Consider the following 12,687-nt stretch of genomic DNA (forward strand, 5'->3'; position numbering starts at 1 on the left):
CAACCTGGACAAAAGGCACATTCCATTTCCCCCAAACTTTTATTTAAAAGCCCTAAACAAAGTTTGACAAAAATCTCCAACTGCAGTTGCTCTGTCCAGCTGGAGCTGAAGAGGTGTTTCACAGTGCCACCAGATTCGTCTCCCCCACCCCCATTCGTCCACCTAAAAACCGGTAAGGACAACTGTGAATTCGTTTAGCCCCTTGCGGGTACATCCATGACTGAAAACCACAAAGTGGCCTTTAGTTTAGAGGGAGGCACACCCCTTTAATCTGGGGTGCTGCTTCCTCCACTACAAGCAGCAAGAGGGTTTTGGTTCCCCCCCCTCTGCACCACCCCCAAACATGCAGAATTTAGAAAGAAAGGCAAGTTCTGGGTTTCAGCCAGTAGACAATGGTTTGTATTGGGCAAGAAACAAAAAAACGAAAAAATATATATGCAGCCATCCCCCAGAGCATCAAGGAAAACCGTCGTCGTCATCCTCTGCCATTTCCTTGGCAAATTCTAGATCCTGCTGCTCCCGCTCCCGACGCTCCTGCAAAGCAAAAGGGAACCATGTGAACGGGGAGCTCTGCAGGTTGAGATGAAAAGGCATTTTTCTAAAAGGAGAGCTAAAAGGCGCCATCTCATACAACCTCACGAACAAGAGCACAGATTATTTTATAGAGAACATGTCACATTTCTCTTCTTTAAAGTCCCTAAGGGTAAATACGTATTATAGGGGAACTGTATCTTTAAACTGAATGAGAACAATGCTTCTGGAGCTATTTACTCTGAATGAACGAGGTCGTAAAAGATGCACACTTTTATGTTGCTGGCTACTATTTTGGCCACACTGAAACAAGAAGCAGCACTCTTCCTATGGATTGTCCGACACTTTAGTTACTTAGAGCATCAAAATGTTGAAAACCCACCCACAATGGAAGAAAAAGGGAGGCTGTGGGGTCACAGAGGCTAGTCTGCCCCACCCCACCCCCCATGGACATGCCTCTCTGCACATTTGGTGTGTGTTAAAAGGGGTCATAAACAAGTACATCAGCATACAAAACTAACGTGTCTCTTTCAGATTTTATACAAGCAAAGACAAACCCGAAATCTTTACAAAAACAAGGAAATGTAAACCCAAGAAAGCAAGAAGGAGGCAGGTCTGCCTGAATCTGCTGCAAGAAAAACTTCAAATAGCTGTAAGATGTGCTAACGCCTACCAAAAACAACCTTCATTTTTAAAAAATCTAGCCTTTGATTATGAAAATATGTTTGAAAGCAAGCAGGCAGTATCTGCGGCAATCACAGAAAGCTGCTGAAGTATTTCAGCAGGGCTTCAGTGTCCTTGCCCCTTCTATGTCTAGCGAAACTATAATAAATCGCACAGAAGAGCAAACACAATAGATTACATGGTGCAAATCTGCTTGATTTACATAGTTTATATAGGTCACAGAATTCAGCTTTCTTGGCACAGAATTTTAATCCCTTTAGTGCAATGTACACATGGCTTGGGAATCCTCACCTCTGCAGACTCCAGGTCCTTGTTATAAGACTTCGGTGGGAACCTCATAGCCTAGAAACAATGGAAGGGAATAAGAGAAGGCAGGCAATTATGAACTGGGAGGCAGGGCTCACAGCAAGAAACTCTGCCATAGAGACTTTCAATGGCAGAAGTACAAATAATGCAAGCAACGGGCTTGTTTCTGAGTAAACATGCTTAGGACCACGCTGCAAGAGTTCCAACAGCAGGACTGAAGTTCCCACTTTTCTATCCAGTGCAAACGCAGGCATGCCCAGGAATGCCCGCTGTAAGATAACTGTTGCACACTTGCTCCTTTACCTTGACGGACATATTGTGAATGTCGAGGCAGAAGGAGATACGCTGGTGGAAGGCCAGCTGGGGCTCCCGTGTGGAGTAGATGTCAGTCATCTCCTTGGACTGGACGTAGCCCTTCTCATGGTTGATGCTGGCTTCAATCACGCCATCCCGAATGGCCTGGAAATAAAGCAGCACATCATCAGTTGCCTTCCAATGGCAACATCCACAAGAGCCAAGACAACTCTTCCATTCTGAGATTCTGTTTTCTCCTGCTCCAGAGGCTACAACCCGAACCAATGGATTCAAGTTACAAGAAAGGAGATTCCGGCTAAAGAACTTTCTGGTGGTAAGAAGCTGTTTGACAGTGGAACAGACTCCCGTGAAAGGGGGGGGGGACTCTCCTTCCTTGGAGGACTTTAAGCATAGGTTGGATGGCCATCTGTCATGGATGATTTAGTTGAGATTCCTGCATTGCAGGGGGTAGGACTAGATGACCCTCGGCGGGGTCCCTTCCAACTCTACAATTCTATGATTCTAGACTAAGATTTTAATCCAGCATTGAGAGATTAGGTGGGGGAGACAGGCAAGTCTTCCAAAAGGCCATACGCTCACATTCCAGCTGGGCTATGGTGGGTCTTTATGGGGAAAAGCATTCACCACCACACATTCAGAACTGCTTCCGATTTTATTAGTTCACATGAACAGGGCTGACTAAGAAACAAAACACACCACAATAACCTCTGAATCCTTTGGAACTTTTGAGGGAATAGTCTGTTACTGAGGCTGGAATCGAACTGTCTTGCCCAGTTGCTCATTGTGTAGACTGTGGACAGAGACATAAGAGGGCTAATAGTAAACAGGGCAGAATGAGGGGGAGAAACGGGTGTGAGCGTTTACCTGGCGCAGTCTGTATTGCCAAAAGGTCCCTCACATATTTCCTGCCCACACATTTAGAACTTGTACATTCTATGCCGGAAAATCAGAGCTTAGAGTTATCTGGCTTATGGTGGCCCAACCCCTGGTATTTTTCAGTATCTTGTGAGATACTGAAGGATAAACCCCTAATTCTTGGCAGATACATCATGGCATTTTTTAAGGAACCGGAGGTAGTCGGTGCTTCAACAGCCTCACTAAGTGAGAGGGTGAGTGGGGATTCCCATTCAACTCAGTAACCAGGGCAAGGCTGCAGGCACTCACCTTGGCAACAATGAATTCAGCATCCTCTGGGCTGTCCAGCTGCAACTTCTGGGCGATGTCAGCCAAGGAGATGCGCGAGTACGAAAGGCTGATCATGCGGACACCTACACGAGAGACAGAAAGGTAAGCTTCAAAAAGTGCAAATGGGGTGAACACACTTAAGGGGCGTCCACCAGATACCCGCCATCTTTTCCCTCTGGCTCAAGGGGCAGCTTCTGCAGGAGCAGGGACCTGCTTGCCACCCGCACACCCGAAAGCAAGGTGATACATTCACCGGCAACTCAGAAGTTTATAGTGAAGACAGATCAAGCACAGTGACAGAGCACCTGCTTTCGCAGGAATAAGGTCCCAGGTTCAAAGCTCAAGAGTCTCCAGGTAGGGCTGGGAGAGAACGCTGCCTGAAATCCTGCAGAGCTGCTGTCAGTTAAGTGTAGACGATACAGAGCTAGCTGGACCAATGGTCTGACTCCGAAGAAGGCAGCTTCCCATGTTTGTGGATGCACGGCTGAGTTGGGATTTCAAACACCGTTCCAAAACCAATCCCCCATGTTGTCATGAGATGTGGTATCATGACTGTTGAGGATTTGGTGGTCACTCACCTGTCTTAATCACATTGTGTCTCAGCCGGATGATGAGGGTGTATGTGCCATCAGCCTGGAACTTATCACTAAACTGATCAAGGACTTGGTTGAACTTGGCCAGGTTCCCAGTCCGAACAGCTGCAAGGAAATAAGAGAGATTCAAGAGATAATAGGCAAAGCATGGTGTACATATGTATGGTCTGCATGCACACACACACACACACACACACACACACACGTGGTGTGTGCATGTACGTGTGTATGTACCTGCAGCCTAGGAATTCTAACTCCCTCTCCTGCGCTCCAGTAAATTTATCCCCTTGCTGAGGTCTTGGATTAGTGTGTCCAAGGGCTTCACCACAAAACTGAGTACAAAGTACAAGGGCTATGTGTTGCAAACTCAAACAAACCATCACCCTGACTTTTTAAGTGCTTGTGGGTGGGCACTGCCGTGCACACACTGTCCCCACCAGTTTTGCATGGCTGGTGGTGATTGAAGGATGGGAAGTGGGCCATTGCTCTGTGCCCACAAGCGCCTCCCCCTGCTAAAAAAAAAATGCACTGTATTATGCACACCTTATGTGCAAAGGAAAACAAGAACATTTAGTGCAACACCTTTCAAACCAAAGCGGTTACTGATTGTAAGAGTATGAAAGGGTTGATAAAGGTAAAGGTAAAGGGACCCCTGACCATTAGGTCCAGTCGTGACCGACTCTGGGGTTGCACGCTCATCTCGCATTGGCCGAGGGAGCCGGCGTATAGCTTCCAGGTCATGTGGCCAGCATGACAAAGCCGCTTCTGGCAAACCAGAGCAGCACATGGAAACGCCGTTTACCTTCCCGCTGTAGCGGTTCCTATTTATCTACTTGCATTTTGACGTGCTTTCGAACTGCTAGGTTAAAGAATTTAAATGAGGAGGGGGAGAATCATGTACACCCCCTTGAGCTCCTTGGAGAAAGAGGTGGAATATAAATGCAAGAAATAAATATTCAAATGGACTGTCTAGTAAGAGATGCTGAAATCACTTAAAATGGGGGGGGGGGAGATTGCATTGTTACTAAAGAGTGCTTATTCCACGTTCTAGGGGTTTGTGTTGGGATTCCAGTGCTGCAATACCCTTGGGCTGCTGTGTCTTCACCAGCTGCGCTACTTACCCTGCGTCAAGAGAAAGTACGGCATGAGAGATCTCTTCAGAGACGGCTGCCGAAACTGCAGTCTATCTGGGATCTCACCTAATAGCAGCTCCACCACTATCAGCAGTTTATGGACCTAGGGCACAGATGCAAGAGACGCGGTTTTGTCCTGCTGTTTCAAACACAAAGCAAGACTAGGGACTGCGGAGAGCTCTGTGTACAAGTAGCAGACGCACTCCCTTTTCATTGCTACTCCACAGCGCCACCTGGAGGTGCTAGTCTCCACTCACCGTCTGTTTGAAGCCAACAGCTGTGTGTTGTGGTGCTTTCCGCAGGGCGTTTGTCATGGTTCTCCGAGCTTCAGAATATTCCAACTGGATGGCCTTGATGCGTCCTGGAAAACAGGAGATCAGCACTAGGACGGCTTGCCAGAGATCTAACAAGATAAAGCTGCCTCCAGAGAACACCTCCCCACATGGTTGATTTTGCACTGCACAGGAATCTGTGGAGTGGGGAACGGGATGGGAGGTTCCTTAAGAAAGGCTTATTTGCTACAGTCACTTTTGGGCACTGTGCCAACCTATGCCGATCCTGCCTATCTTTATTCTCCATGTGGTTTGTGGCCAGCAGGGAACTTTCGCTTTGCAAAAACGGCACTTGCTTCATGTACTAGCAAATCTGGGCTACCCTAGCCAAGTCTGCCCCAAAGTTCTTTGTTGTCCCAGGTGAATCAGAGTTTTGTTACCCTCTCCACCTTGTGTCTCACTGAATACTGAGCAGCGTAACAATAGCAGATGAAAATTGTGATCTGTTTTCTCATTTTCATTTTTAATGTCCATCACTTTGTTACTTCCTCCCTTTTGCAAGTATACTATGCCTTAGACAGCTGATGGAGAGTTGAAGGTTCTCAGCTGCATTCCCTGGAGTGCAGCAAATGTAAAACCCAGCTGATGAGTGACTAAGCTGCCTCTACGCGCCTCCTGCAGAAGTGCAGGTAACAGCTTCCTGTCTCTGGGCAATGCATGTACCAGGAGCCCCTGCACATGTATTTAATGCTGAATTTTCAGTATTTGTTTCACCACATTATGCTTTTAAAACTGTAATTTGCTTCGAGTTCCCCATTTGGAAGAAAAGCAGTATGTGTGAAAATAAGTGAATACCTGTAAATAGCTTTTGTGGAAAAAACACTGTAACACAAAGCACAGTGGGCAGGGAGTAATTGCTCTGCTCTGTCCTGAAGCCTTAAGCAGCTGGTAAAATGAACATGTTAAAGTTTTTTCTCCATTGTCAGAATCTTAACCCAACCTTAATCCAATCTTAGCATCACAGACTTGTAGAGTTGGAAGGGACCACGAGGGTCATCCAGTACAACCCCTGGGATGCAGGAATCGTTTGTCCAATGTGGGGCTCGAACCCACAACCCTGAGATTAAAAGACTTAAAATACAGGTTGCTTGATGGGTTTGCATATGAACCTGGAAGTCAGTGCCAACAACAGACAAGTGTCAAATGTATTATCTGGTTTTGAAATTGGCATAATCATAACCTTAGCTCTCTCACCTGCCCAAAGTATGTTTCTAGCAGCTATGGCTAAAGAAATAAGCTTGAAAACACTTGTGTAACTGTTGAAGAATCTCAGAAATCAGAGGGACAATGGGGATTTCATGTTCTGCATAGAAAACCTGTGTCTTCCTCTTGCCAGCAGAAAAAAATAAATTATGGGAGAGGCAAGCATGCCTAAGCTTTTCAAGGGATTGGCTACTTCAGTTTTTGTGTTGCAGGGGAGATATGATGATATAATACCAGTTACACAGGTGCCTATTTTGAGCTCCAAGTTTGACCCCAGGCCACTCAGGATCTGAAAAAGTGGTGAAGCACTGACTCTCACCTGTGTAGTAGAGGTACCTGGCCCACTCATTGTTGTTTGCCTGCTCAGGGAACACTGATTTGGAGACCAGCTTTTCTGCCTGGTCATAGAGGTCGTAGTGAAGGTAGTTCCTCAGCAGCAGATTCAGGAGGGTAGCCTGGCCATCTGCATCATGGCGAAGTGTCGCTGTCCTTAAGCGGGCATGAAGGAAGCTTTGAAAGAAGGAATGGAGAGAGGCTGTGTCAGAAGAATGCTTGGGGTAAGAATATTACGGAGGAGGAAAGGAGGAGGTCAGAAAATTGCAACATCAAAAACTTACCTCCTCACCACATCAAGCTTGTTCAAGAACTCATAGATGCGAGCGTGGTAGTAGTAACACTTGGCTACCACCAAATCAAGGGCTCGGCGGTTCTGAGGACTTATTTTTTGCATCAGATCGTCTGAAACTTTCTGGGCCTGGATGGAGAGAGAATTCATGTGGTGGGCTTGCAAGGCTGCATAGATTAGTTACTCACAGTGACGCTTAGGGCTCCAGGGCAACATCTGCTTGCTAAAAAACCTAAGTTTTGAAACAAGGTCTGCAAGAAGCACCCCTTATGCCCCTCATGGATATTCCTGGTGGAAGCGAAGCAGGCTGCCATAAATTACTGGGTCAGAATTGGCCTAGCAGAGCCCTTGCTCATCTCCAAACAGACTTCAGTCAAGTCTATACCAAGACTTGGTGTTCTAAGTTAAGATTTTGTGTTTGAACCTACAGCTTTTAAGTGTCTTAGCTGGGTTTGGGTTGAGAGGAAAGTGACGAAGGATAGTGTCTAATTTTGCTCACTTATTATCTCTGCCCTCCCTCTAGATCCATATCCAAACACGGACAGTTCTTTGCTTTCCACTGGGGAATAAGGCACACAAGAACAGATGGTGCATTACCTCTTGGTAGCGCTTGCTATTCATCAGATAGATGACCAGGAGTAGCTGGAGATAGGCTTCTACTTCTGGCAGAAGAGGAGTAGAGGCTGCCTTTCCTGTGCGGGGCCGGAATTGTAGATCAGCTTCCGTGTCCATAAGCTATAAAGTGTGACACAGAGACAAAGAGAGAGGTGATCAGGCCAGCGAGAAGGAGTCATCCCACTCCACCTCCTGATTCTCACAGAATGCTACATATTAATGCCCAAGAAGACCAGATGTTGCCCACTTATTGCAACTGAATGGCTAGTAAATCTTGAAATTAGTCACAAGCAGCACTGAGCAACAAACCAAAATGATGCTAGCGCTTCACAGAACGATGTTGAATTGGGCCCCAAAGAATCATTTGAAGGATGCCAAAGTGGGAGTTCTCCAAAACATGCACCAAGCCTCAGTAAGAGTCCCCAAACCTCCTGTGGACCTCCTTTTTGACTTGCCTCCTCCAGGAAGCCAATGAGGAAGTCCCGCACAGCACTGTTAGATGTGAAAAAGCCATTGATAGCTTTCTGAAGCACATTGGGGTTGAGGCGTCGGGAAGTGGAGGGCAATGCTCTCAGGGCACGCAGGACGTAGCGTGGCTCCTTCCCAGATACGGCTTTCTCCAGCTGCTTCACATGTTCCTTAATGTCTGCAATGGTCAACAAACAGCAACGTTAGATGAATAGGCTAAGCTATATGGTGTGGTGGTCAATTGCTACCAACAGTTAGAGCAACTGAACATTTGACCAAAAACCTCAAAACAAAACAGAGCTGAAACCACAAAACCCAAGAACACACCTAGAGTTATATCAGGCAATCTATATCAGGCAATCAGACTCTAAAACAAGGGTCTCAGCGCCTCTAAACAGCAAGTTAACTCAGATTCCCAATCAATGATGAAAGGAAGCTATTTGCTAGGAAGCGTATATCTGGAAGAACTGTAAGTTTAGGTGGATGAGTCTACATGAGCAATGTATGTGCTTGATTACTGGGGTTACGTGGTGCTATGATGGTGATTTAACATCCTATCCTCCGTTGATATAGCACTGTCTGTACTGGTGTAGCACTTGGGCCAGGTGAAAAAACAATGTTAAAGTAGGCATCAGTGATGGGACGCTAGAAGCTGCCAAAATGCGCCAGGTACTGATGTTGAAAATGCTCCAGACAGATTCAGTAGAATCAAGGCGAGATTCAGGGATGGTACCAAAGTAGTTATGGCCAGTTTGGGAGTTACAGAGAAGTAAACATGTCATTTGGTAGTAGTAGTATGTCAGTGAAAAACAGTGCTTTAGAGACCCACTGGATTAACATGGTAAAATCATTCTCAAGGCTGTGCATTCAAGAGCACTTCTTGAAGTCAAATGAGTGATATCCCTCATTTGGGATAACTTTAGCCAATCCCTGTTGTACTCACAGGGCAGATAAACAGTGTATCACTTTCCTACCATTTATGTGTAAACTGGATTCCAATCCACACTGGCTCTCATGCATGGCACTGCAAGCAATTTTATGCCCACTTCATGCATCCAATGGCTTGCCACAATAACCCATAGCTCCTGCGGCAAGGAGTGGGCCGGTGGAAGATGCGACTGTACTTTTGATCTTAAAAGCAGAGGCTCCTCTGCAGTGAACTGCTCTGGATGCCCAGGCTTGCACCCCTGTGGTCATCTGATGGTCCCACTTCTGCCTCTCTTCCTCTGCAAAACCACTCTCCTCCATCTTTTAAAATTGCAGGATATATTTACAGTATCCATTTGAGTGTATGTAGTGTTGAAGTGTTCCCAAGTATGAAAGCTTGCTTTAAAAACTTAACACATTTTGGATGGCCGCAACAATATAGAAACCAGCCCATCTTTGTGCTACAGAGGTCAGAGTGCAATCCTATACATGTCTGTTCAGAAGAAAGCTCCACTGAGTTCAATGAGACTTTCTCTCAGGTTACTATGTAGAGAACTGCAGCCTTAGTCAATATGTCACTGGCATGAAATCAGTATCTAGGTTACAAAAGTGCTGCTGAGTGGTTCAGTCATGCTCACTTTCTTCCAGCAGGCAGGTCCACTCACCAGCCTACTCTCGCCACACTTTACTGTAACCTAAATAATTTTTATTGCATTTTTATTAAAGAAAAACAACACATAAAAACACAAACAAAAAAGGGGAAAAGCAAAGCAAACAGAAATTTGTCAGCTCACATTCACAGTGCAACAAGCAATACAACCAGCTTAATATACACATACAGATCACAATATGCCACCATAATAGGTATCCAAATGAAGGCGTTTATAGACAGTGAATTCAAATGTTAACAATGGCTTTTTTATTTTCAATGTGTTGTCAGGGAGATGCATAACAACCAAACAACAGAATATCTAAAACAGAGTAAGCCCAGTCATACGCATACAATGACAGAAAATTAGCAGCAGCAAACAATGCCTCTCTGCTGTGAACTTTCAATAAACACATATAAATTAGTATGCAAGGATGAGCACAGGCAAGTCTTTTTAGAGAAGGAATTCCAGAGTTACAGTGTTATATTACAGGATCCATTTCTGCCAACCCAACACAACCAGAAGATGGAAACTGGAGCAGCACATCACCTGTTGTTGATCGCAATGAACTTTGTGTGTGTTCAATCTCTTCCTCCATTAAACACACAAGTGGTGACGGTTCATGTTTACTTGGATAAAAATTGCAGAGCAGGAAGCAGATGGGTGAAAGCTTCCCAAGTAAACATGATATAGAACTTGGGCTATATAAAAATATATAAAAAACCACTAGCTTGCCCCAAATCCCGGTATCATGATATTAGGATTGCAGTATCACCTGCGCATTTATGCACATGTTTAAATACCTGCTGACACGCTGCCCTCCCTAAGCTACACAGGTGGCCAAGGTGTTTGTACACGGGAATGCTGGGCGCTATTTCTGTCTACCCCCCCCCCCACGATCTCCAACCCTTGCACCGCGCTGTATACTCCAAGTCTCCCCTCCCACGGGACACCTTGCTATTTTAGGTGGGCGTTGCTGCAGCTTAGCCCCGCCCCTCCGGCCGGGCGGTGGGTGTAAACCAGGCATCCCCAAATTTCGGCCCTCCAGATGTTTTGGACTACAATTCCCATCTTCCCCAACCACTGGTCCTGTTAGCTAGAGATCATGGGAGTTGTAGGCCGAAACATCTGGAGGGCCGCAGTTTGGGGATGCCTGGTGTACACCTCTCCACCTTTCTCCAGGTACACAACGCGGCTGGCCAATAGGCGCCCGACACTCCGCTGGCCACGCCCTTATCGAACCCACAAGGTGGGGGTTGCAGCCGCCGCCGCCGCGAGGCGTTCCAGCCACGCCCCTCCCCGAGCGCCCCGTCTCCTGCTTCCCCCCTCCCCCCCCACCTCACCTTCGAGCGTGACGGCGTCGAGCTCGCGCTGCGACTTCTCCCCCGAGGCGGGCTCGGCCGGGGCCGCCTCCTCGTGCATCTCAACGTCGGCAAGCGGCGGGGGAGGCTGAGGGGGCTCCGCGGGCTGCGGCTTGGCCTTCTCCGACCCGGCGCGGCGCCGAGAGCCGCCTTCCTGCTTCATGGCTTCACCTTCCACACACACACCGGCTACGGCCGTGACTGAGCAACTATCGCAGAGGACGACGGGAAAAGCTGAGCAGGCTCGACGAGCCGATCGCCGAACAGACGGACGAATGGATTGATTCCTCGCTCCCTTCCACGCTCCATGGTAGGGAACCATAGAGAGAGAACGGTGGGCTGCGAAGCCGTGCCTCGGCTTCCGGGTTGCGCCTCTTCCTTTCTTCCTTTTTTCTTTCCCCTGCCGAGAGGGAAGGAGGGGGGAGGCCGGCAGCCAGGCAAGCAAGCGTGAGGGGCGGTGGGAAGGGCCTTCGAACTGAAATAATAATACATTTTTTAATTATTGATTTAATTTATATACCGCCCTTTATCAAAAGATCTCAGGGCGGTTTACAATAATCTTAACGGGTGTGTGGAAATAAGAATCGGAAGAATCTTTATTTGCATCAACCACTGGCCATGGCAATTTTTAAAAAATGTACTGAAGATAGAGGTAAAAACTTAACTATAGAAAATACATTTTGGGGGTTTACATCAATAATTAAATAATAGATCTTTTTCTAATTGCCTCCGCTAAAAACCTTGGAGTGTGTGTGAGAGAAAGAGAATGTGGAAACCCGCCTCCCTTTCTGGGGAAAATAATAAGACCCAAAACAATGGATTCATTAACATTAAAATCCTATGCATACTTACTCCCTTGTAAGTAACAGGATTGCAGCCTCGCGTTGCAGCATTTTAAATCTTTTTTCAAAAAAATTTTAAAATCGTTCTACATCTTTCTTTTTTAAAAAATATTGTTTTACAAAAGGGTGCTGAGTGTCCTGCTGCCTAGGTAATCGTGCATGGTGTTTTTTTAAAGAACCGTTTATTTGTATCTTCTGTAGTCTCTTAGTATTTATTAAAGTTGGACACGGGCGGCGCTGTAGGTTAAACCAGAGAGCCTAGGGCTTGCCAATCAGAAGGTCGGCGGTTCAAATCCCCGTAACGGGGTGAGCTCCCGTTGCTCAGTCCCAGCTCCTGCCCACCTAGCAGTTCGAAAGCACATCAAAGTGCAAGTAGATAAATACCGGTAGGTACCGCTCCAAGCGGGAAGGTAAATGGCATTTCCGTGTGGCTGCTCTGGTTCACCAGAAGCGGCTTTGTCATGCTGGCCACATGACCTGGAATCTGTACGCGAGATGAGCACTGCAACCCCAGAGTTGGTCACGACTGGACCTAATGGTCAGGGGTCCCTTTACCTATAAGAACATCAACAACCCACCCCTGCATTGTGCAAAAACCCTTCCTATCTAAAATAACCACCCCAATTGTTGTCGTTTAGTCGTTTAGTCGTGTCTGACTCTTCGTGACCCCATGGACCATAGCACGCCAGGCATGAACCACCCCAATAAACAACATTAAAAACTATCAGCAGCAGGAATATGTTATTTGTATGGAAGGACACATACAGGAACAGGAAATCATTCAGCCACCCAAGTCCCAAGCTGTTCGAGGACTAAAGGTAAAGACCAGCATCTTGATTTAAGCCACAGACATGAACCAATGCTGATCAAATAGGACCAGTCACATGATCTGCCTGGTCCATCATAGGTTTGACATC

At 46.6% G+C, this 12,687-nt stretch overlaps 1 protein-coding gene across 1 annotated transcript; it reads right to left on the minus strand.

Moving 5' to 3' along the window:
• Positions 1-319: 319 nt before the first annotated feature.
• On the minus strand, positions 320-11,164 carry PSMD3 (proteasome 26S subunit, non-ATPase 3). The gene is made up of 12 exons (XM_035137135.2): positions 10,911-11,164; positions 7,978-8,168; positions 7,505-7,642; positions 6,900-7,036; positions 6,602-6,792; positions 5,005-5,108; positions 4,736-4,850; positions 3,600-3,719; positions 3,001-3,104; positions 1,825-1,980; positions 1,507-1,557; positions 320-534 (listed from the first exon to the last, which is right to left on the minus strand). Exons 1-12 carry the CDS (start codon positions 11,089-11,091, stop codon positions 457-459), a joined length of 1,566 nt encoding a protein of 521 aa, XP_034993026.1. The 5' UTR covers positions 11,092-11,164; the 3' UTR covers positions 320-456.
• Between the last annotated feature and the right edge of the window lie 1,523 nt (positions 11,165-12,687).

The sequence above is a fragment of the Zootoca vivipara genome, chromosome 13, assembly GCF_963506605.1.
Source record: "Zootoca vivipara chromosome 13, rZooViv1.1, whole genome shotgun sequence".
Lineage (NCBI taxonomy): Eukaryota > Metazoa > Chordata > Lepidosauria > Squamata > Lacertidae > Zootoca > Zootoca vivipara.

Coding starts and splice junctions, on each gene's coding strand:
- PSMD3 (XM_035137135.2), bottom strand. CDS start 11,091: ATGAAGCAGGAAGGCGGCTCTCGGCGCCGCGCCGGGTCGGAGAAGGCC. Junction 4,851..5,004: donor CTGTTGGCTTCAAACAGACG/GTGAGTGGAGAC, acceptor TCTGTGCCCTAG/GTCCATAAACTGCTGATAGT. Junction 535..1,506: donor AGGACCTGGAGTCTGCAGAG/GTGAGGATTCCC, acceptor TTTGCTTTGCAG/GAGCGTCGGGAGCGGGAGCA.